Below are 24,515 nucleotides of genomic sequence, written 5' to 3' on the forward strand. Positions count from 1 at the left end.
TTCCGGATCGTGAACAAATTCGAATCGAAAGTGCACGAACTGAACGTGAACGTTTTTAGACTATTTAGTTTTCGCTTGGTTTTATAGACCATGCTTTATAATGCTTACAACGAACATATGTTAGATATAACCATTTATGACTTGAGAAGCTTACAACGAAGTTTTTAACACCAAGTTCCCTTTTTAGGAATTGTGGATATTGAGCTTGAAGTCGCAGCTTTGTGAAGAAGCTAGGGAACATACAATAACGATTGCACAATGGTTGTCTGTAAATTTTTCATGCAGGGATATTGTAGATACGGTGATAACTGCAAATTTGAACATCCAAGAGGAGGGAATGCCGGTAAGTTCTCTTTTATCAATATTCTTGCTGTTTTATATTCTTCAAATATTGAAATAAAAGAAAATTGTTGCTCTCTTTCTGATAATAAAATTATTATCTGCATTACCTGCGTTATCTTCTATTCTAGGCTATGCGTATGCTGCACAGAGACAGTTGTTTGGGGGAGGGGGAGGAGGAGGGGGTGGGGGTTCGAGGTTTAGTGGGGGTGGGGGTGGAACCAATCCATTTAAATGGACTGCCAACGACTATCAGAAAACACAGAACAAGCCAGTGGTACAGCAGGTGTCCCCAAATGACTTAATGTAAGTATCAACAGGATAGATGGTGATGGGGACGAATTCATGTGATTATGATACTACAAAACGTCTATGTGTCTACTTAATAGATAAATGCTTAATGCAAAGAAAACAGTTCCAGGGACTATGAAGAATTATATAGAATTGTCTTGCATGCTTTATCTTATATTAATATTCTTTTGTCTGTCAATTTTAAGTATAAAAGATTTTTGCCTTTGTCAGAAGCGTAATTGTTAGTGTTTAAAAACTTTTTTAGTGCTTTCTTGCACATAATGTGATTACATGTTTTTCACTTTTAAATTAGTAGATTTTCATATCATGTTCATCTATATAAAATCTTCATTTCTAATCTTCTACAAAAAATTTGGTAGAAACACATTAATATCAGAAGTAAAGGAATGGGAAAGAAATAAAATGTGGCCATTTTCCTGCATTGGGTTTGAAAAAGACAGTCCCTGTGTTCCTGGTAAGTATTTTCTTGCGAGTCGATTACATGTACAGTATATAGAATATGATGGATAAACTGTACAATAACAAATTCAAAGTCTTTTACACAAGTACAGAACACTCTATTGTTCAAGTGTAATGTTTTATATTTTGATAGACTTTCAGGACACTTCTCCAGAAGAGCTAAGACATCTTGCCTATGAGGCTCAAAAATCCAACAGCTTTCAAGGATATGTAAGTACATTGTTTCGCATGTTGTACACATTGATGTGTTTACTGCAAAGCATTTGAATGATCTTGAGATTTCAATTTCAATTTCAATTTCAATTCAATTTCAATTTCAATTTCTTTATTAACCAATTAAGGGCCCTCAAGGGGCAACATGAAGACTAATGAAGGGATTGCAGCAAATTCTTTAATTTGAAAAAAAAATTGAAATATCATTATTATGAAGGACAAAGTTTCCATCAATTTTATCCAGGAATTTTGAACAAATTTAAAAGGGGAATCAGCATAAAATATATTTTTATTATTAACAATGATTATTTTTGTAGGTAGAGTATGTTCAGAATTTGATGGCAGATTTCAGCAAAAAAAGACAGATGCTTGCAAATGCAAATATGCGAACTAAACAGAAATTGGTATGTATCGGTCACATTAAATCTTAATAAACTCAATTGTAAGCATTTACGATATTGATGATAACTTGGATTTTCTGTTTATTGTATTTCAGTTATCCTTAATTGATGAGTATAGACTAAGAAAAAACAGGTAAGTTTTAGAATTATCTATTCAAGGAAAATATAAAGTTGATTTTAGGTATCCAGATTACATTTTTCATAACTTTAAATTGAATGCCAATAAGCAGTTTTGTTTTCTATGCCTTTCTATGCTTATGATGGCACCAAAGGTTGTATATGTACTAATATCCAGACAGAATATGAGTTTAGATTGTGCATATAGTGTTTGGAACTGGAGTAGTGATGAACATACCTTGATATTGTCAATTGATGTGTATTAATTAATGAAGAAACCTTTATGAGCCTTGTGTTTTTTTTACCCTTTCATTTTTTTTTTACTTCTACAGGTCAGGAAACAGTGGATGTAAGTATTTGAAAATTAAGCTTCTTTTGTCCATCCAAGTTATCACTTACCATAACATAGAGAAATTTATACATTGTACTCTGATTATGAATCACAGAATTTATAAATCAAAGTAGAAATGATATTTATTTGTAAACCTTTATATAACTCTCACTTTACAGTAATTACCAGGATATACATGTACTAGATTATGTTGTCAGTTTAGCATCTGACAGCATTTTATCCCAAGATTAACTTTTGGCCTGGTTCAGACTCCTATGTCCAAGTAATGATGGGACAAATTTTCTTTTTAAATCTGGTTAAACATAAAAAAAATTCTCAATAAACCCTAGGACAATATTTATCTTTCTGGTAAAAGATGGATGTTTATTTTACATGTTTTATAAGTAAATGCTTTTGGCCAGGGTATTGATAGAAAATAGATAGAGTATCGTATACTTTGCTAAGAATAAATTGGGTTTCATTAATTTTGTAGTTTAATCTTGATTTGTAGCATACAACACAGTGTCCCTGTTCAGCAGCTCAGCTAATGAAAATTCATCATCTAGATTTGGAGCATCATTTGGAGGAGGTTCAAGCCAAAACTCATTTGGTAACATTTTAGCTCACCTGAGTGGAAGGCTTGTGAGGTTTTTTGATCAAATTTGTCTGGCCTCCTATCATTGTCTGTTGTTGCCTTTGTATAAGGCATTTCATTTAGTTTTCACTTTTCAATCATCCTTTCTAAAAACATTCAGCCTGTTTCTAACCAAACTTTGTACAAATCATCCTTGGGTGAAGGGCTTTCAAGTTTATTGTTTAATTAAATCGTAGGTCAGACCCCCATCAATGTGTAGATTATTATCAGGAAATGATAAAAAAGAGTGGCATGTGCAAATCTGTCAGGGAGAAGGGGGATTTAGATTTATTTTGCAGACAGAATAACCCCTCATGTTTGATTAGGAATCTACAGTAGCATGTAAAATCAAACACAAGGTTTCTTATATATGGTATTATCAAGTTTGTTTAAACCATTACCTGAAGGGGCTAAGAAGGGTCCTAAAGATGTTCCGATGGCATCATTAAAGTAATCGGGAAAAAATAAATCCTGACATGTTTTCTCCCAAATTGTTATGCTGCAGTTTGCAATGGTGGACTTAGTTTTCCATGTGAGCAATGCTGCCCATGAGCCTCCTGTTTGAAGTAATTTACAATTTCAATTACACATTCTTGACCTTCTCTCAAGAACATATTCATGTACATGGGTTTTTTTTCAGCAGATTCCTCCAGTTTTGGATCATCAGGGAGTTTTGGTTCAACTGGGACACAAGGATTTGGAGCATCCGGATCTGCAGGAACTTTTGGAGCTGGTTCTTCATCAACTGGAGGGTTTGGTGTTGGGACCACTTCTGGATCAATGGGAGCCTTTGGAGTTAGTGATGGGTCATCTGGAGTTTCAGGGTCACCTGGAGGCTTTGGATCTCTTGGAGGTTTTAGAGCAAACACAGGGTCATCTGGAGGTTTTGGAGCAAATTCAAGTTCCTCTGGAGGCTTTGGAAGTAGTGGAAGCTTTGGTGTAAATTCAGGTTCTTCTGGAGGCTTTGGAAATAGTGGAGGTTTTGGAGCAAATTCTGGAGGCTTTGGTGCAGGAACAAGTAGTGGTGGATTTGGTGCTACCTTTGGTACTCAACCACCTGCTAATGCAAATCTCAATAACAATGCATTTGGAAATAGCAATGCGACCACAACACCAATAGCTAATGCAAATCCATTTGGAAATCCCACAGGAAGTGCAGGTGCTTCCTTTCAAAGTCCTCAGCAAACAGCTGCTGCTTCCAAAACATACACCCCAATGGACAAACTGACTGCTGAAGAATTGGCGGAATTCCAGGCAAATCAATTTACTCTTGGGAAGATTCCAACAAAACCACCCCCTAAAGAACTTTGCTTTTGATTGTGTGTTAAAATTGTGGACAAGAAAATAAGCATATCCTTTCTATGAAAGTTATTCCTTTATAGCAATAAAATTTTGGTGCTCTGTTCAGTGATTGCACATTTTATGAAATTGAAACAATGAATTGTGTAAATGCAGATTTTTTTGCTGATTTTTTCTTGTTATAATTTAAACAATTTTATTTAAATGAAACAAATAAAGAATTGATGAACATAGGTACATACTTTATTAAATAGCTGGTTTCTTTTTCATATCTATTTATCAATTCCATTCAAAAGCAAAGACAGAACTTCAATACTGAATGAAATAAATGTGTAGATTTTTTTTAAATACATGCTTAGCCCTAACAACATATCATGTGCCTCTGCCCCTTCCTGGAAAATTCAAACTTATTAAATTCATATATATTTTTTAATATGCGTCATATTCCGTATGGCAAACAAAATTGTCCCTTGCAACCCCACCGCCGGGTAAAATTGCAGTTTTCAGACAGAAAGCATGCATGATTTCTAAACCATGAATATTTCAAAGCGTTTTGTTCTTCGTTTAAAATAAAGTCCATTTCTTCTAAGTAGGTTAATTCAGCTAAGATTACAGCATTTACATGGAAGAAAACTCTTTCGTAATAAAACGTCAAAAGTAGTAATTAAAATGAGTGAATTTGTGTTATAATGCTACTGGTCGAGAACAAATTGTGGTAATGAGTTGGAATTTAAGTTCGATATCCCTGTGCAATAGATATATGAACATGACTGATGGGTCTTGCGTTTGATATGCACCAGCCATAAGGTTGAATAATCAATTTGAAAACGGTAATTAAATTATGCATATCCCTACCAATCTTTTCGAGAGATAATTACATCGGAATTGCAAGATTATAATTTTGTAGGTACGAGAAATTACTGTCGCTATTTTATAGTTTATTTTTTTAAGAGTATGTTTTGTGCAGCTCTCTTCCTTTTGTGTGTAATACTGATTCCTCTTGTATAATAGGACTTTGTTTTAAATCATCATTTAACGTTTTATAAGGAGATTCCTTTTTTCAATTTAAAGCAGTATCGGGTAGATCTTTCTCATTTGTAAACGAAATTAAAACGACATGCATCCGTTCGCTTAATGTTGACGTCAATTCGCCATTTACTCAAGTCACTTTTTAGTATTCAAATTGGATAAGCACTGGAGTCATGAAACTCAAAGCTGAGTTTACTCCATAATGGGAAGAAGAAGAAGACAGAGGGGTAAACCACAACATGCTTTCTTCCTTTCAGAGTAAGATACTTAAAGATGGAAGATGGTCTGTTTATAGAAATAATGTGTTAAAAATGATCATGACATCATTATCCTAATATCGGTCCCATTTCATCTTTTGCCCACATAGAGACAGGCACGTAGCATCAGGGGGATCTGGTCCCCCCATTTTTTTCTCGCAGCAACAAATTTTTAAAAATTTACATATAAAAAATTGAATTATCGTGGAGTTGCCCCCCCCCCACTTTTTTGGGAGTATTTGTAAAAAATTGATGTTTTTTGCTTGTTAAGATTTTTTGGATGAGTCTGGCCCCCCACTTTCAAACACGATGCTACGTGCCTGAGAGAGATCAACGTTACATACGAAAGCCAATTGAGCTCAGGTTTCCTAAGGGGGAAATGTGTAATTTTCGAGAATAAACGCGAAATTTTAGCGATTTAAATGCGTTACTTTAATGATGTAAAGCGAAAATTTGCAATTAAACAAACTTCGCTATGTAACACGAAACTATCGCGATATGTAAACGCAAAAATTTTGCAATTAAACCTTGTCTCTTTAATAAAACCCTGATTTGCTAGACTTATATTGTATTTTACTTTCAATTTTGATTAATTTTTTTCGATAACAATGATTGAATTCGTTCAAGCACTTGTGAATCGATAACATGCACGTTATTTCGATCGTTCGGTCAACTAATTTCATCAATTTCATATGTACACAAAATAGACCTACATGTAAATAAAACCAACAGTCGAGTTAATAAAATGAATAAAAATAACGTAAATTGTAGTCAATAATGCTTGAAATATATAGAAGCGCATTAATTTGTGTGTGCTACTTTTAGAACAGTATTTAAAATGCCAACATTAAATTCGGAAATTCCAAGACCAATTTAAGAAATTTCATCTTTTATACAACTAAAATCTTTTATTTCAATTATTATGGAAATTCCAACATCAAAATTAAAAATTCCTAGTCAAAGGTGGAAATTCCAACAAAGTGGCAGTAATACGCTCCCCCCCCCCCCCACCCACTTTTATGGGGCCATGTAAAAATTGAATTGAAAATAAGGACATAAAGAGCGAAATTGAAGTTAAATTAAAGGTATCCCTTCAAATCTTCACATCTGCTTAGACACGGCTGAAAAGGCGGTAGATAAGTTTGAATTTTTTGTGATACCCATATAATTTACTCTGCTGATATCCAAAATAGACTTGTTAAAAACTTAAAAAATCTCCAATATCTAATAAGGCAACAAGTTTCATTCATCAATCAAAGTCAGTCATTACAAATAAAATATTATGTTTCTTTTATGTATTCAAAATGATTGCTAAAATCTATAATACCCAGGTTTTTCCTCAATGAATTAAAAATCAAAGCATAATTATTCCATCTTACTCTCTCTTCCTCTCAAAATAATACTTAATATAATATGTTCAGCAAAGTGTGTATAGTGTGCATTTAATGCTTTGAAAGTCTCTCTCTCTCTCCCTCTCCCTCTCTCTCTCTCTCTCTCTCTCTCTCTCTCTCTCTCTCTCTCTCTCTCTCTCTCTCTCTTATTTAAAAGTTCCTGTCAGGAACAAGTGTTAGTATTCTAAAAAGTCCACAGAGTAATTTAGACTTTGCTAATTCCTTACTTGGTTTGTTAATTTTTGCAAAATATTTCTTTGTACCCAGTCTGCCTATAAAACTTCCTTATTTTATAGCAACTGATTAAAGCTAAAAATATTTTAGATGTAGAAAGAAAAAAAATTAGTTCTATTGCGTTGAATAAGTCATTCAGGATCAAAGTGGAGTATATAGTTTATATATATAATATTTTGGCGTGTAACTATAATAAATATGAGAACGCGTTAATTCCTTTCAAAAAGGCATCTTTGGGTTATTTTTTTATTTTTTATGATTTATGTATTAATATTTTTTACCCCTATATACCACATCTTAAAAGAAAGCAAAATTTTTATTTGATTGAAAAAAAACCCAACTTAATTCCTCCTGGGGACACCTGAAGGAGGTATAGAATAGGGTACTTTTTATATCCTATAACCAGGCACTATAACCAGGATGTGCGCATGCGTTAACCAACTTTCCATCGGGATCGGTAAACGATTGGGAGGAAATTCGAAAGCTATTTGGAGGAACTTCGAACTGATATATGTGCAATTTAAAAATGCGATTTTTATATGAAAAATATGATCAGAAGTGATAAAAATGTTATGTACATTAGATTTTACACCAAAAAATTAAAAAAATAATTGAGAGAACAATCAAAATCAATGTTACAGGAAAACAACAGGCACTTAGCATCGGAGGGGGGGGGGGGGGTTGGGGTGTTGGAATGGGGGCAGGGACAGGGGGACGGGACTGCCCCCCTCCAGCACACGTTTTCTCGCAGCAAATATTTTTCTTGAATTAACTTATTAAAAAGTAAATTAACATACAGTTGCACCCCCCCCCCCCCCCAATGTTTTTGGGACCATGTAAAATTTGAAATGAAAGAGAGGAAATAAACTGTGAAATTGAAGTTAAAGGTACACTTAGCCCCCTACCCCCACGGATTAGGATTTTCAATTATTTAAAAAGTATTTTTGAGTTGGTTTTTTTTTCAAGGCAAGATTGGATGAGTCTGCACTCAACCCACTTTGCTACGATGCTAGTACCTGAACAAAATATCATGGTTTCATTACATACATGTATGCTAGTATAAAGACTTTATGTAAACCAATATTATCTTGTGCATTGTTCCATTCACCAGGTTCTACAAACACCTTAGTCCAAAATAAATAAAAAATCCAAGACTAGGAGGGGAAGAAAGAAGAAATCTATTTTCCTTTTTTTTTTTACTCAGGAGCTATTTTGTTGGGGGGGGGGGTATTAAGGGTGAACACGTCACTGACCCCTTGTAGATCTACCCATGACCTATCACCAGGGTCTGTATACACATAACCAGGGTCAGTATACCCATCACCATGGTCTCAAGGGTCAGAGTACGTATCACCAGAGTCTGTGTGCCCATCACCATTGTCTGTTTACCCATAACCAGGGCCAGTATACCCATCACCAGGGTCTCCATACCTATCACCAGGGTCAGAGTACGTATCACCAGAGTTTGTGAGCCCATAACCAGGGTCTGTATACTCATAATCAGGGCCAGTATGCCCATCACCAGGGTCTCCATACCTATCACCATGGTCAGAGTACATATCACCAGAGTCTGTGTGCCCTTCACCAGAGTCTGTACACCCGTAATCAGGGCCAGTATACCCATCACCAGGGTCTCCATACCTATCACCAGGGTCAGAATGCGTATCACCAGAGTCTGTGTGCCCATCACCAGAGTCTGTACTCCCATAACCAGGGTCAGTATACCCATCACCAGGGTCTCCATACCTATCACCAGGGTCAGAGTACGTATCACCAGAGTCTGTGTGCCCATCACAAGGGTCTGTACACCCATGACCAGGGTCAGTATACCCATCACCAGGGTCTCCAGGGTCAATGTACGTATCACCAGAGTCTGTGTGTCAGTCACCAGAGTCTGTACACTCATGACCAGGGTTAGTATACCCATCATCAGGGTCTCCATAGCTATCACCAGGGTCAGTGTACGTATCACCAGAGTCTGTATGACCATCACCATGGTCTGTACGCCCATAACCAGGGTCTGTACACCCATAACCAGGGCCAGTATACCCATCACCAGGGTCTTCATACCTATCACCAGGGTCAGAGTGCGTATCACCAGAGTCTGTGTGCCTATCACCAGGGTCTGTACACCCATAACCAGGGCCAGTATACCCATCACCAGGGTCTCCATACCTATCACCAGGGTCATTATATCCATCACTAGTGTTTGTGTGCCCAACAAAGGGGTCTGTACACCCATCACCAGGGTCAGTATACCAATCACCCGGGTCTGTACACCCATAACCAGGGCCAGTATACCCATCACCAGGGTCTTCATACCTATCACCAGGGTCAGAGTACGTATCACCAGAGTCTGTGTGCCCATCACCAGGGTCTGTACACCCATAACAGGGCCAGTATACCCATCACCAGGGTCTCCATACCTATCACCAGGGTCAGAGTACGTATCACCAGAGTCTGTGTGCCCATCACCAGGGTCTGTACACCCATAACCAGGGCCAGTATACCCATCACAGAGTCTCCATACCTATCACCAGAGTCAGAGTACGTATCACCAGAGTTTGTGAGCCCATAACCAGGGTCTGTATACTCATAATCAGGGCCAGTATGCCCATCACCAGGGTCTCCATACCTATCACCATGGTCAGAGTACATATCACCAGAGTCTGTGTGCCCTTCACCAGAGTCTGTACACCCGTAATCAGGGCCAGTATACCCATCACCAGGGTCTCCATACCTATCACCAGGGTCAGAATGCGTATCACCAGAGTCTGTGTGCCCATCACCAGAGTCTGTACTCCCATAACCAGGGTCAGTATACCCATCACCAGGGTCTCCATACCTATCACCAGGGTCAGAGTACGTATCACCAGAGTCTGTGTGCCCATCACAAGGGTCTGTACACCCATGACCAGGGTCAGTATACCCATCACCAGGGTCTCCAGGGTCAATGTACGTATCACCAGAGTCTGTGTGTCAGTCACCAGAGTCTGTACACTCATGACCAGGGTTAGTATACCCATCATCAGGGTCTCCATAGCTATCACCAGGGTCAGTGTACGTATCACCAGAGTCTGTATGACCATCACCATGGTCTGTACGCCCATAACCAGGGTCTGTACACCCATAACCAGGGCCAGTATACCCATCACCAGGGTCTTCATACCTATCACCAGGGTCAGAGTGCGTATCACCAGAGTCTGTGTGCCTATCACCAGGGTCTGTACACCCATAACCAGGGCCAGTATACCCATCACCAGGGTCTCCATACCTATCACCAGGGTCATTATATCCATCACTAGTGTTTGTGTGCCCAACAAAGGGGTCTGTACACCCATCACCAGGGTCAGTATACCAATCACCCGGGTCTGTACACCCATAACCAGGGCCAGTATACCCATCACCAGGGTCTTCATACCTATCACCAGGGTCAGAGTACGTATCACCAGAGTCTTTGTGCCCATCACCAGGGTCTGTATACCCATAACAGGGCCAGTATACCCATCACCAGGGTCTCCATACCTATCACCAGGGTCAGAGTACGTATCACCAGAGTCTGTGTGCCCATCACCAGGGTCTGTACACCCATAACCAGGGCCAGTATACCCATCACCAGGGTCTCCATACCTATCACCAGGGTCAGAGAACGTATCACCAGAGTCTGTGTGCCCATCACCAGGGTCTGTACACCCATGACCATGGCCAGTATACCCATCACAGAGTCTCCATACCTATCACCAGAGTCAGAGTACGTATCACCAGAGTCTGTGTGCCCTTCACCAGAGTCTGTACACCCATAACCAGGGCCAGTATACCCATCACCAGGGTCTTCATACCTATCACCAGGGTCAGAGTACGTATCACCAGAGTCTGTGTGCCCATCACCAGGGTCTGTACACCCATAACAGGGCCAGTATACCCATCACCAGGGTCTCCATACCTATCACCAGGGTCAGAGTACGTATCACCAGAGTCTGTGTGCCCATCACCAGAGTCTGTACACCCATAACCAGGGCCAGTATACCCATCACCAGGGTCTCCATACCTATCACCAGGGTCAGAGTACGTGTCAATAGAGTTTGTGTGCCCATCACCAGGGTCTGTACACCCATGACCAGGGTCAGTATACCCATCACCAGGGTCTCCAGGGTCAGAGTACGTATCACCAGAGTCTGTGTGTCTGTCACCAGAGTCTGTACACTCAAGACCAGGGTTAGAATGCCCATCATCAGGGTCTCCATAGCTATCACCAGGGTCAGTGTACGTATCACCAGAGTCTGTGTGCCCATCACAAGTGTCAGTATACACATAACCAACAATAAAAAATCCAAGACAAGGAGGGGGAGAGGGTGAAAGCTATATTTTTTTTCTTTTACTCAGGATCTATTTTGTTTGGGGGGGGGGGGTTTAAGGCGTGAACATGTCACTGACCCCTAATAGATCTATCCATGACCTATCACCAGGGTCTGTATACACATTACCAGGGTCAGTAACACATCACCAGGGTCTCCAGGGTCAGAATACGTATCACCAAAGTCTGTGTGCCCATCACCAGGGTCTGTATACCCATAACAGGGCCAGTATACCCATCACCAGGGTCTCCATACCTATCACCAGGGTCAGAGTACGTATCACCAGAGTCTGTGTGCCCATCACCAGGGTCTGTACACCCATAACTAGGGCCAGTATACCCATCACCAGGGTCTCCATACCTATCACCAGGGTCAGAGAACGTATCACCAGAGTCTGTGTGCCCATCACCAGGGTCTGTACACCCATAACCAGGGCCAGTATACCCATCACAGAGTTTCCATACCTATCACCAGAGTCAGAGTACGTATCACCAGAGTCTGTGTGCCCTTCACCAGAGTCTGTACACCCATAACCAGGGCCAGTATACCGATCACCAGGGTCTTCATACCTATCACCAGGGTCAGAGTACGTATCACCAGAGTCTGTGTGCCCATCACCAGGGTCTGTACACCCATAACAGGGCCAGTATACCCATCACCAGGGTCTCCATACCTATCACCAGGGTCAGAGTACGTATCACCAGAGTCTGTGTGCCCATCACCAGGGTCTGTACACCCATAACCAGGGCCAGTATACCCATCACAGAGTCTCCATACCTATCACCAGAGTCAGAGTACGTATCACCAGAGTCTGTGTGCCCATCACCAGGGTCTGTACACCCATAACAGGGCCAGTATACCCATCACCAGGGTCTCCATACCTATCACCAGGGTCAGAGTACGTATCACCAGAGTCTGTGTGCCCATCACCAGAGTCTGTACACCCATAACCAGGGCCAGTATACCCATCACCAGGGTCTCCATACCTATCACCAGGGTCAGAGTACGTGTCAATAGAGTTTGTGTGCCCATCACCAGGGTCTGTACACCCATGACCAGGGTCAGTATACCCATCACCAGGGTCTCCAGGGTCAGAGTACGTATCACCAGAGTCTGTGTGTCTGTCACCAGAGTCTGTACACTCATGACCAGGGTTAGAATACTTATCATCAGGGTCTCCATAGCTATCACCAGGGTCAGTGTACGTATCACCAGAGTCTGTGTGCCCATCACAAGTGTCAGTATACACATAACCAACAATAAAAAATCCAAGACAAGGAGGGGGAGAGGGTGAAAGCTATATTTTTTTCTTTTACTCAGGATCTATTTTGTTTGGGGGGGGGGGGGGGGGGTTTAAGGCGTGAACATGTCACTGACCCCTAATAGATCTATCCATGACCTATCACCAGGGTCTGTATACACATTACCAGGGTCAGTTACACATCACCAGGGTCTCCAGGGTCAGAGTACGTATCACCAAAGTCTGTGTGTCAGTCACCAGAGTCTGTACACCCATAACCAGGGTCAGTATACCCATCACCAGGGTCTCCATACGTATCACCAGGGTCAGAGTACGTATCACCAGAGTCTGTGTGCCCATCACCAGAGTCTGTACACCCATAACCAGTGTCAGTATACCCATCACCAGGGTCATCATACCAATCACCAGGGCCAGAGTACGTATCACCAGAGTCTGTGTGCCCATCACCAGAGTCTGTACACCCATAACCAGGGCCAGTATGCCCAGGGTCTAAATACTTATCACCAGGAATAGTTTACGAATCAATAGGGTCTGTGTGCCCATCATTAGGGTCAGTATATCTATCACAACAGTCAGTGCACTTATCATCAGGGTTTGTACATCCATTACTTTGATCAGTAGACTTTCACCAGGATAACTGTACCTATTACCTATCACCAGAGTTAGTTTACCTAACGGCCGTGTCAGTGTACGCATCCGTGGGTCTGAGGGCCCATCTCCAAGGTCAGTATACCTATCACAAGAGTCAGTACATTTATCACCAGTATATCTATCACATTCTCTATCACCAGGGTCAGTATACCTATCGACAGAGTCAGTGTACGTATCACAAGGGTCTGTAGCCAATCACAGGGGTCAGTATGTATCCATCACCAGAGTCGTTATACACAAAAGTGTAGATATTATAAGGTCAGCATACGTAACACCAGAATCTCAAAATCTATAACCAGGGTAAGTATGACCATCACCTGAGTCAGTATACCTGTCACAAGGGTCATGAGTGTACGTATCACCAAGGTAGGTGTAATCTTCACCAGGATCAGTATACCTATCACCAGGGTCACTCTACTTATCAACAGGGTCAGTATTACCTGACTCAGGTAATGGATATACAAACCCTAATGATAAGTGCACTGACTGTTGTGTTAGGTATGCTGACCCTGGTGATGGGCACACAGACCCTATTGATGCGTACACTATCCTGGTGAAAAGTATTAAGACCCTGGTGAAGGGTAAACTGACCTTTGTTATGAATATACAGACCATGATAATGGGCACACAGACCATAGTATTACGAACACTGACCCTACTAAAAGGTATAATGACCCAGGTGATATGTTTACAGTTCTGGTGATACGTACTCTGACTCTGGTGATAGGCATTATGACCCTGGTGATAGGTATTGAGACCCTGGTGATGGGTATACTGACTTTGGCTACGGATGTACAGACCCTGGTCATGAGCACACAGACTCTGGTGATACGTACTCTGACCCTGGTGATAGGTATGGAGACCCTGGTGATGGGTATACTGACCCTGGTCATGGGTGTACAGACCCTGGTGATAGGCACACAGACTCTGGTGATACGTACTCTGACCCTGGTGATAGGTATGGAGACCCATGTGATGGGTATACTGACCCTGGTTATGGGTGTACATCTGGTGATGGGTATACTGACCCTGGTTATGGGACTCTGGTGATACGAACTCTGAACCTGGTGATAGATATGAAGACCCTGGTGATGGGTATACTGACCCTGGTTATTGGTGTACAGACCCGGGTGATTGGTATACTGACCCTGGTGATGGGTGTACAGACCCCTTTGTTGGGCACACAAACACAAGTGATGGATATAATGACCCTGGTGATAGGTATGGAGACCCTGGTGATGGGTATACTGGCCCTGTTATGGGTGTACAGACCCTGGTGATAGGCACACAGACTCTGGTGATACGTACTCTGACCCTGGTGATAGGTATGGAGACCCATATGATGGGTATACTGACCCTGGTTATGGGTGTACAGACCCTGGTGATGGGTATACTGGCCCTGGTTATGGGTGTACAGACCCTGGTGATAGGCACAGAGACTCTGGTGATACGTTCTCTGAACCTGGTGATAGATATGAAGACCCTGGTGATGGGTATACTGACCCTGGTTATGGGTGTACAGACCCGGGTGATTGGTATACTGACCCTGGTGATGGGTGTACAGACCCCGTTGTTGGGCACACAAACACTAGTGATGGATATAATGACCCTGGTGATAGGTATGGAGACCCTGGTGATGGGTATACTGGCCCTGGTTATGGGTGTACAGAACCTGGTGATAGGCACAGAGACTCTGGTGATACGTACTCTGACCCTGGTGATAGGTATGGAGACCCTGGTGATGGGTATACTGACCCTGGTCATGGGTGTACAGACCCTGGTGATAGGCACACAGACTCTGGTGATACGTACTCTGACCCTGGTGATAGGTATGGAGACCCATGTGATGGGTATACTGACCCTGGTTATGGGTGTACATCTGGTGATGGGTATACTGACCCTGGTTATGGGACTCTGGTGATACGAACTCTGAACCTGGTGATAGATATGAAGACCCTGGTGATGGGTATACTGACCCTGGTTATTGGTGTACAGACCCGGGTGATTGGTATACTGACCCTGGTGATGGGTGTACAGACCCCTTTGTTGGGCACACAAACACAAGTGATGGATATAATGACCCTGGTGATAGGTATGGAGACCCTGGTGATGGGTATACTGGCCCTGTTATGGGTGTACAGACCCTGGTGATAGGCACACAGACTCTGGTGATACGTACTCTGACCCTGGTGATAGGTATGGAGACCCATATGATGGGTATACTGACCCTGGTTATGGGTGTACAGACCCTGGTGATGGGTATACTGGCCCTGGTTATGGGTGTACAGACCCTGGTGATAGGCACAGAGACTCTGGTGATACGTTCTCTGAACCTGGTGATAGATATGAAGACCCTGGTGATGGGTATACTGACCCTGGTTATGGGTGTACAGACCCGGGTGATTGGTATACTGACCCTGGTGATGGGTGTACAGACCCCGTTGTTGGGCACACAAACACTAGTGATGGATATAATGACCCTGGTGATAGGTATGGAGACCCTGGTGATTGGTATACTGGCCCTGGTTATGGGTGTACAGAACCTGGTGATAGGCACAGAGACTCTGGTGATACGTACTCTGTCCCTGGTGATAGGTATGGAGACCCTGGTGATGGGTATACTGACCCTGGTTATGGGCGTACAGACCGTGGTGATGGGCACACAGACTCTGGTGATACGTACACTGACCCTGGTGATAGCTATGAAGACCCTGGTGATTAGTATACTGACCCTGGTTATGGGTGTACAGACCCGGGTGATTGGTATACTGACCCTGGTGATGGGTGTACAGACCCCGTTGTTGGGCACACAAACACTAGTGATGGATATAATGACCCTGGTGATAGGTATGGAGACCCTGGTGATTGGTATACTGGCCCTGGTTATGGGTGTACAGAACCTGGTGATAGGCACAGAGACTCTGGTGATACGTACTCTGTCCCTGGTGATAGGTATGGAGACCCTGGTGATGGGTATACTGACCCTGGTTATGGGCGTACAGACCGTGGTGATGGGCACACAGACTCTGGTGATACGTACACTGACCCTGGTGATAGCTATGAAGACCCTGGTGATTGGTATACTGACCCTGGTTATGGGTGTACAGACCCGGGTGATTGGTATACTGACCCTGGTGATGGGTGTACAGACCCCGTTGTTGGGCACACAAACACTAGTGATGGATATAATGACCCTGGTGATAGGTATGGAGACCCTGGTGATGGGTATACTGGCCCTGGTTATGGGTGTACAGAACCTGGTGATAGGCACAGAGACTCTGGTGATACGTACTCTGACCCTGGTGATAGGTATGGAGACCCTGGTGATGGGTATACTGACCCTGGTCATGGGTGTACAGACCCTGGTGATAGGCACACAGACTCTGGTGATACGTACTCTGACCCTGGTGATAGGTATGGAGACCCATGTGATGGGTATACTGACCCTGGTTATGGGTGTACATCTGGTGATGGGTATACTGACCCTGGTTATGGGACTCTGGTGATACGAACTCTGAACCTGGTGATAGATATGAAGACCCTGGTGATGGGTATACTGACCCTGGTTATTGGTGTACAGACCCGGGTGATTGGTATACTGACCCTGGTGATGGGTGTACAGACCCCTTTGTTGGGCACACAAACACAAGTGATGGATATAATGACCCTGGTGATAGGTATGGAGACCCTGGTGATGGGTATACTGGCCCTGTTATGGGTGTACAGACCCTGGTGATAGGCACACAGACTCTGGTGATACGTACTCTGACCCTGGTGATAGGTATGGAGACCCATATGATGGGTATACTGACCCTGGTTATGGGTGTACAGACCCTGGTGATGGGTATACTGGCCCTGGTTATGGGTGTACAGACCCTGGTGATAGGCACAGAGACTCTGGTGATACGTTCTCTGAACCTGGTGATAGATATGAAGACCCTGGTGATGGGTATACTGACCCTGGTTATGGGTGTACAGACCCGGGTGATTGGTATACTGACCCTGGTGATGGGTGTACAGACCCCGTTGTTGGGCACACAAACACTAGTGATGGATATAATGACCCTGGTGATAGGTATGGAGACCCTGGTGATGGGTATACTGGCCCTGGTTATGGGTGTACAGAACCTGGTGATAGGCACAGAGACTCTGGTGATACGTACACTGACCCTGGTGATAGCTATGAAGACCCTGGTGATTGGTATACTGGCCCTGGTTATGGGTGTACAGAACCTGGTGATAGGCACAGAGACTCTGGTGATACGTACTCTGTCCCTGGTGATAGGTATGGAGACCCTGGTGATGGGTATACTGACCCTGGTTATGGGCGTACAGACCCTGGTGATGGGCACACAGACTCTGGTGATACGTACACTGACCTTGGTGATAGCTATGGAGACCCTGATGATGGGTATACTAACCCTGGTCATGAGTGTACAGACTCTGGTGACTGACACACAGACTCTGGTGATACGTACATTGACCCTGGAGACCCTGGTGATGGGTATACTGACCCTGGTCATGGGTGTACAAACCCTGGTGATGGGCACACAGACTCTGGTGATACGTACACTGACCCTGGTGATAGGTATGGATAATCCATTTGATTGGTATACTGACCCTGGTTATGGGTGTACATACCCTGGTGATGGGTATACTGACCCTGGTTATGGGACTCTGGTGATACGCACTCTGAACCTGGTGATAGATATGAAGACCCTGGTGATGGGTATACTGACCCTGGTTATGGGTGTACAGACCCGGGTGATTGGTATACTGGTCCTGGTGATGGGTGTACAGACCCCTTTGTTGGGCACACAAACACTAGTGATGGATATAATGACCCTGGTGATAGGTATGGAGACCCTGGTGATGGGTATACTGGCCCTGGTTATGGGTGTACAGACCCTGGTGATAGGCACACAGACTCTGGTGATAGGCACTCTGACCCAGGTGATAGGTATGAAGACCCTGGTGATGGGTATACTGGCCCTGGTTATGGGTGTACAGACCCTGGTTATGGGCGTACAGACCCTTGTGATGGGCACACAGACTCTGGTGATACACTGACCCTGGTGATAGCTATGGAGACCCTGATGATGGGAATACTAACCCTGGTCATGAGTGTACAGACTCTGGTGACTGACACACAGACTCTGGTGATACGTCATTGACCCTGGAGACCCTGGTGATGGGTATACTGACCCTGGTCATGGGTGTACAGACCCTTGTGATGGGCACACAGACTCTGGTGATACGTACTCTGACCCTGGTGATAGGTATGGAGACCCTGGTATTGGGTATACTGACCCTGGTTTTGGGTGTACAGACTCTGGTGATGGGCACGCTGATTCTGGTGATACGTACTCTGACCCTGGTGATAGGTATGGAGACCCTGGTGATGGGTATACTGGCCCTGATTACGGGTGTACAGACTCTGGTGATGGGCACACAGACTCTGGTGATACGTACTCTGACCCTGGTGATAGGTATGGAGACCCTGGTGATGGGCATACTGGCCCTGATTATGAGTATACAGACCCTGGTTGTGGGCTCACAAACTCTGGTGATACGTACTCTGACCCTGGTGATAGGTATGGAGACCCTGGTGATGGGTATACTGGCCCTGGTTATGGGTAAACAGACAATGGTGATGGGCACACAAACTCTGGTGATACGTACTCTGACCCTGGTGATAGGTATGGAGACCCTGGTGATGGGTATACTGACCCTGGTCATGGGTGTGCAGACTCTGGTGATGGGCACACAGACTCTGGTGATACGTACTTTGACCCTTGAGACCATGGTGATGGGTATACTGACCCTGGTTATGTGTATACAGACCCTGGTGATAGGTCATGGGTAGATCTACAAGGGGTCAGTGACCTGTTCACCCCAAACCCCCCCCCCCCCCCAACATAATAGGTCCTGAGTAAAAAAAAAAAGGAAAATAGATTTCTCCTTTTTTCCCCTCCTAGTCTTGGATTTTTTTTTATTTATTTTGGACTAAGGTGTTTGTAGAACCTGGTGAAAGGAACAATGCACGAGATAATATTGGTTTACATAAAGTCTTTATACTAGCATATATGTATGTAATGAAACCATGATATTTTGTTCAGGTACTAGCATCGTAGCAAAGTGGGTCGAGGGCAGACTCATCCAATCTTGCCTTGAAAAAAAAACCAACTCAAAAATACTTTTTAAATAATTCAAAATCCTAATCCGTAGGGGTAGGGGGCTAAGTGTACCTTTAACTTCAATTTCACAGTTTATTTCCTCTCTTTCATTTCAAATTTTACATGGTCCCAAAAACATGGGGGGGGGGTGCAACTGTATTTTAATTTACTTTTTAATAAGTTAATTCAAGAAAAATATTAGCTGCGAGAAAACGTGTGCTGGAGGGGGGCAGTCCCGTCCCCCTGTCCCTGCCCCCATTCCAACCCCCCCCCCCCCTTCCGATGCTAAGTGCCTGTTGTTTTCCTGTAACATTGATTTTGATTGTTCTCTCAATTATTTTTTTAATTTTTTGGTGTAAAATCTAATGTACATAACATTTTTATCACTTCTGATCATATTTTTCATATAAAAATCGCATTTTTAAATTGCACATATATCAGTTCGAAGTTCCTCCAAATAGCTTTCGAATTTCCTCCCAATCGTTTACCGATCCCGATGGAAAGTTGGTTAACGCATGCGCACATCCTGGTTATAGTGCCTGGTTATAGGATATAAAAAGTACCCTATTCTATACCTCCCTGAAGACGGAAGATACCTGTGATATTGCATTATGGGAAATTGTGACGTCACGCAGATAAATGTAGCACATTCGAATAGTACGGAGTTACTGAATGTTTACGATGTGAAATCTGTCTGAATTTTTATTTCCTCCTCTTCCTTTTAGTTGGATGATTATTGAGTACATTTTAGATGTTCCTTTGTATTTTAAACAGTTGAAATTCGGACCATGTTTAAGTGTATTCCTCTGTTTAAAGCTTGCAACCGGCAAGTGGATTACATTGACAGAAGACACTGCAGTTTAACAGACGTTCCCGATGATGTTTTGCGGTATACCCGGAGTTTAGAGGAACTTTTACTAGATGCTAATCAACTGAAGGATTTACCCAAGGTATGCACGTTTCTCGTTGTGTTTTGGCTATGAACTCTGACTAATTTGCACAATTAATGAATATGTCTGTCTCGTTTTACAGGGGTTCTTTCGTCTTGTTCAACTCAGGAAATTGAGTCTAAGTGATAATGAGATCGCCAGGCTGCCACCAGAGGTGGCTAACCTCGTCAACCTTATGGAAATGGACATTAGCAGGAACGGTGGGTACAAAGTTTAGCTGAAAATTGAAGTTTTAGGCAATCGGAAGTTGATAACGATGGACGCCATTTTGGATGCTACTGGTTGAAAGTAAAGGGAAAAGAGGGTGTGTTATAAGCGTGTGACAGGGAACGCTTGTATGGGGGAGTGCGGGTGTGTTTGACACAATATATTGCTCTTGATTAACTGGATAACCTGACCCATGGACTATTGCCCAGTTGGCTCAAATGGGTTTCAAATTACATGACTTTCAGCGAATTGTTTATAAAGAGGAATAACTCTTGGAAGTCGTGGAATGTTAGGAATTTCTTCCACTCAAATCAAAATCATACCATAGGTCCTTTAAAAAAAGACTAACCCATGTACTAACATGTGGTCATAACACTGTACTTGCACTACTTTTTTTTAAGCAAAAGCATGCAAATAAAGAAGATCAAGTTCTTCAAAACATATATCAATAAACTTTATTTATCAAAAAGCAGATAAGAATTTTGCAGGGTTATAGATAGCTTTATGATTTGCATGTGCAAATATTTATTATGATAAAAATCAAACAGTCCTTACTCTTAAGAATCTAGTATACAAAACGATATCTATTATATGGAGGTACGATAAATAACATTAAAATTCTTAATGGTTGTAGAGAAATGAGTGAAAGTGAATATTTCTTGTGCCCAGTATTATTTTGTATAGAATTTGTATTTTTTTAAATAGTAGAGTCTTTCTTTAAAACATTTGATAGAGAAAGGTAAAAAAAAAATGGAGCTTTTTCAAAGCATTCCATTGATAGTAGGGTCATATAAGGATATAGAAAAATGTCATATAATAAAACGGACATCGAACTTGATAAAGAACAGACTGCCCTATCTCTGATGACCATCTTCGTGATGGAGAACAGACTGATGATTATATATATGTATCTTTAGAGGTGATTACACAGAGGTGAATTAGCATTGACTGTGATGTTTACAGTATTCAGAGTGTTTACATCGGGCCATCTGTGTGTATTTTTTTTTTGTATGAATCACTTATGAATCACATTAATTAGTGATGTTCTGGCTTCATCAGCTGGTTTACTAGCTCAGTGTCTGTTTTAAGTGTTTAATCACTGTTCTCAGTATGGCCTATTTTATAAAGAACAAACAGCGTGCAACAATTCCTCACTTTCTGGTTGTGTTAATTGGGGGAAACAATTCACTCACGTCCTTTGAAGCGTGTAGTTTTGGGGTTTTATGTTACTATAAATAAACACAGAAACATTCCAAAAGATATACTTCCCACCTTTTTTTTAAATGTGCCTTCCCTGAATTATGGTGTTACGTTGACACATTTTATAAAACATTACATATGGTATGAAGTTAATGTGTATTTTAGTAAGCCAGCTGTTTTTTTCTGCTGGACACTGTTTAATAAACTTTTGATTTCCACAAATTCAGAATACCTGCAGTTAGTGTTACTGGCACATTTAGGGTACCATTCTAAAGATAAATTATGGATGTTACAATACAGTGTTTTCAGAGAGCAAATTTTTCTCTAATCTGCTTAGAGATTTTCATCTTGATCTTCTTGAGGTTGAAAGCTTAAAAACTTTTCGCATAAAAATCATTTGGTAGAAAGAATTCAACAAAGTGAATTCAGTGTTCTAAATAGAGAATCAAGCAAGAGCCATTCATCTGTCAAATCAAGCGTTGGATGTCACGTACTGTACAAAGGAGAAAATTATTCGGAATATCATGAATTATTGGATGAATGATACAGAAGTCTTTCAATATTCAAGACAAATACATCAAAAAGTAAACTAGATGTCTACAGAGAAAGAGAGTAGGATGTATTATAAGTGTGGTGTAGATGTTATTGCTGCGAGCCTGACTCTGATACCCTTTATTTCTTACTTGTATGGTATTCCAATGTCGTTTTGTTTTACATTCACTGAATTGTTGGAATTGGGAACAAAAAGTTGCACTACCTGAAAACATCTCAAGGTTGTTTTAACTGTGAAATTGTTGTAAAAAAGAAAGTAACAACTGCAAAATATTTCTAGGGTCATTGAGTATGATTTGTGCCATCACTCCACACGCTGTACATGTTCATTTATTTGGTGTGAAAGTCAACAATCATGGAGAATTCAGACAGAAGTCACTGGCCCCAACAATACTGGGGTAATGGTTTGTTTGGGTGAAGTCATGCCATTCCTTAATTGAATGCTGAGACCAGAGATTGACTGTAAGATTCCAAGGAAGGTGCATTTATGGCTTTGATTAATTACTTGTGTAAATATTTATCCATTTGTCTATGGATTTTCACACAGTATGCATTTACTGGTACATTAGTGGAGTATGAGTTTTACAGTGTCTTCTTTCCTCCTGGTGATAATGGTAAAGGAAATGAAGTAAATGCTGAGAGATGTCAATTGTCTTGAATGTTTTAACACTTAAATTCAACCAAATAATGTGTAAGTTTTAATGTCAACATGAGACTGATATGTTTGTAATTAAAAACTGTTCCACTGATTCAGAAGTGATTGGTAATTTTCTGTAATTAGAAACTAGTATGACTTGTTGAGTAGTTTCTTAACTGATATAGAAAGGTGTTCTTGTCACTATCTCTCTTCTGTCACCATGTGCCATTTCCATTTCATTGATGAGCTCAATTTGCTCATTGTGCTGAGTTAATGCCCCTAGCAGATGATGAGTAAATCAGGATAATTACTCATATGCTAAAACACTGGACTAGGTGCCCTATCCTTGAATTGTCTGTTTCTTCCTGTCTATAAACAAGAGACACCTCACACACACACTAGAGAAAGTTGCATCCTAATCTAGCTCATGTGGTAGTAGGTTTAGAGGTATTAGTTAAAGGTTTATGGCCATGTTGTAATTTGTAGTAAAATTTTGCCACTCAGAGTTTGTAATCAGCTGTTGATCAGACACCTAACCCCAGGAGATCTGCACTGTAACATGTCTGCCACCCCAAGTGTGACCATGTTGTGAAATTAATAGCAGGGCTGCACCATGAGAGCTGTAAAATGGTGTGCTAATCCATCTTTTATTGCAAATCAATCTCCTTTAATTTTTTTGTACATAAGTGGGTTTTAAGAAGGCTATATTTTTCTCTATAACCTGTCTCCAAATTAATTGCTTGAATGTTGATGGGTGGTTTTATGAGCAAAATTGTGAAAAGGCAAAACAAATTGTGAGGAAGTGCAAGGGAAGTTTATTAAACATGTTAAAGTGTGTGGTAGCACCCAGATTGTCTGAATATGTGTGGTAGCTCCATGTAAACTATAGGTGAACTTAACAATGAAAAACCTGATCTGTGAATAAGTTTAAATCTGACAGGACCTTTGGAATGTAAGCTTTCATTGTATAGGTATTTAGAATTCCCACATTGGATTTAAAAATTAAAAAAAGACAACAACATAACATCATCCACCTTTATCCACTGCACCAAAAAAAAAATGCTATATGTGAATGTGTCATAATACTAGCATGTGTTTAATAAATAGGCATGTTAGTTTAATGTAATCATCTTGTAAAAGTTCAATCTTAAATTTACATGTGCATTTCAATGACCCATTGCATAAAACCTACGTATAAATATGTATGAATAGTGAATACTGCAACTTAATTATTCTGCATTTAAAGCGATTATTTTGTGGTTGCTTGAAGTTCAACATATGTTGACCAAAAACAGTAAAAGACAACACTTTGAAAAGCTGTAAAACTACAGGAGAGAGGGAAAAAAATCATAAGCAAGAAATTAGTATATGGTAATGAGATATTGGACCAATGATTGAACTAATTATAAGCAAATGTTCTTGATAAATGGCAAATTGGTGAAATGACGGGCACATTCTCATAAATTGTTAGGCATGTGCCTGGGATTCACAGCACAGAAGCTTATAATTC

The 24,515-nt window shown here is 41.6% G+C and overlaps 2 protein-coding genes across 23 annotated transcripts in view; both read left to right on the forward strand.

Annotated features, from left to right (window-relative positions):
• Positions 1–17: 17 nt before the first annotated feature.
• Positions 18–4,338, forward strand: LOC128182417 (nucleoporin NUP42-like). Of its 4 annotated transcripts, none has more exons than XM_052851055.1 (9): positions 18–343; positions 471–645; positions 1,011–1,105; positions 1,244–1,320; positions 1,641–1,727; positions 1,820–1,857; positions 2,174–2,190; positions 2,684–2,761; positions 3,450–4,338. In XM_052851055.1, exons 1-9 carry the CDS (start codon positions 259–261, stop codon positions 4,121–4,123), a joined length of 1,326 nt encoding a protein of 441 aa, XP_052707015.1. In that variant the 5' UTR covers positions 18–258; the 3' UTR covers positions 4,124–4,338. The 4 variants fall into 4 exon arrangements, with proteins under 4 accessions (XP_052707015.1, XP_052707022.1, XP_052707000.1 ...); XM_052851062.1 differs by having other exon boundaries at positions 2,684–2,756; positions 3,448–4,338; XM_052851040.1 differs by having other exon boundaries at positions 2,684–2,782; positions 3,447–4,260.
• Positions 4,339–20,086: 15,748 nt separating this feature from the next.
• Positions 20,087–24,515, forward strand: part of LOC128167648 (protein scribble homolog) — a 32,648-nt gene continuing 28,219 nt past the window's right edge. For all 19 annotated transcript variants that reach the window (XM_052833487.1, XM_052833588.1, XM_052833595.1 and 16 more), the window contains exons 1-2: positions 20,087–20,409; positions 20,492–20,609. In XM_052833487.1, the coding sequence (XP_052689447.1) occupies positions 20,248–20,409; positions 20,492–20,609 (280 nt within the window). In that variant the 5' untranslated portion in view covers positions 20,087–20,247. The remainder of the gene's footprint in view (positions 20,410–20,491; positions 20,610–24,515) is intronic.

Source organism: Crassostrea angulata, chromosome 1 (assembly GCF_025612915.1).
Source record: "Crassostrea angulata isolate pt1a10 chromosome 1, ASM2561291v2, whole genome shotgun sequence".
Lineage (NCBI taxonomy): Eukaryota > Metazoa > Mollusca > Bivalvia > Ostreida > Ostreidae > Magallana > Magallana angulata.

Coding starts and splice junctions, on each gene's coding strand:
- LOC128182417 (XM_052851040.1), top strand. CDS start 259: ATGGTTGTCTGTAAATTTTTCATGCAGGGATATTGTAGATACGGTGAT. Junction 1,106..1,243: donor AGACAGTCCCTGTGTTCCTG/GTAAGTATTTTC, acceptor ATATTTTGATAG/ACTTTCAGGACACTTCTCCA. Junction 1,728..1,819: donor TGCGAACTAAACAGAAATTG/GTATGTATCGGT, acceptor ATTGTATTTCAG/TTATCCTTAATTGATGAGTA.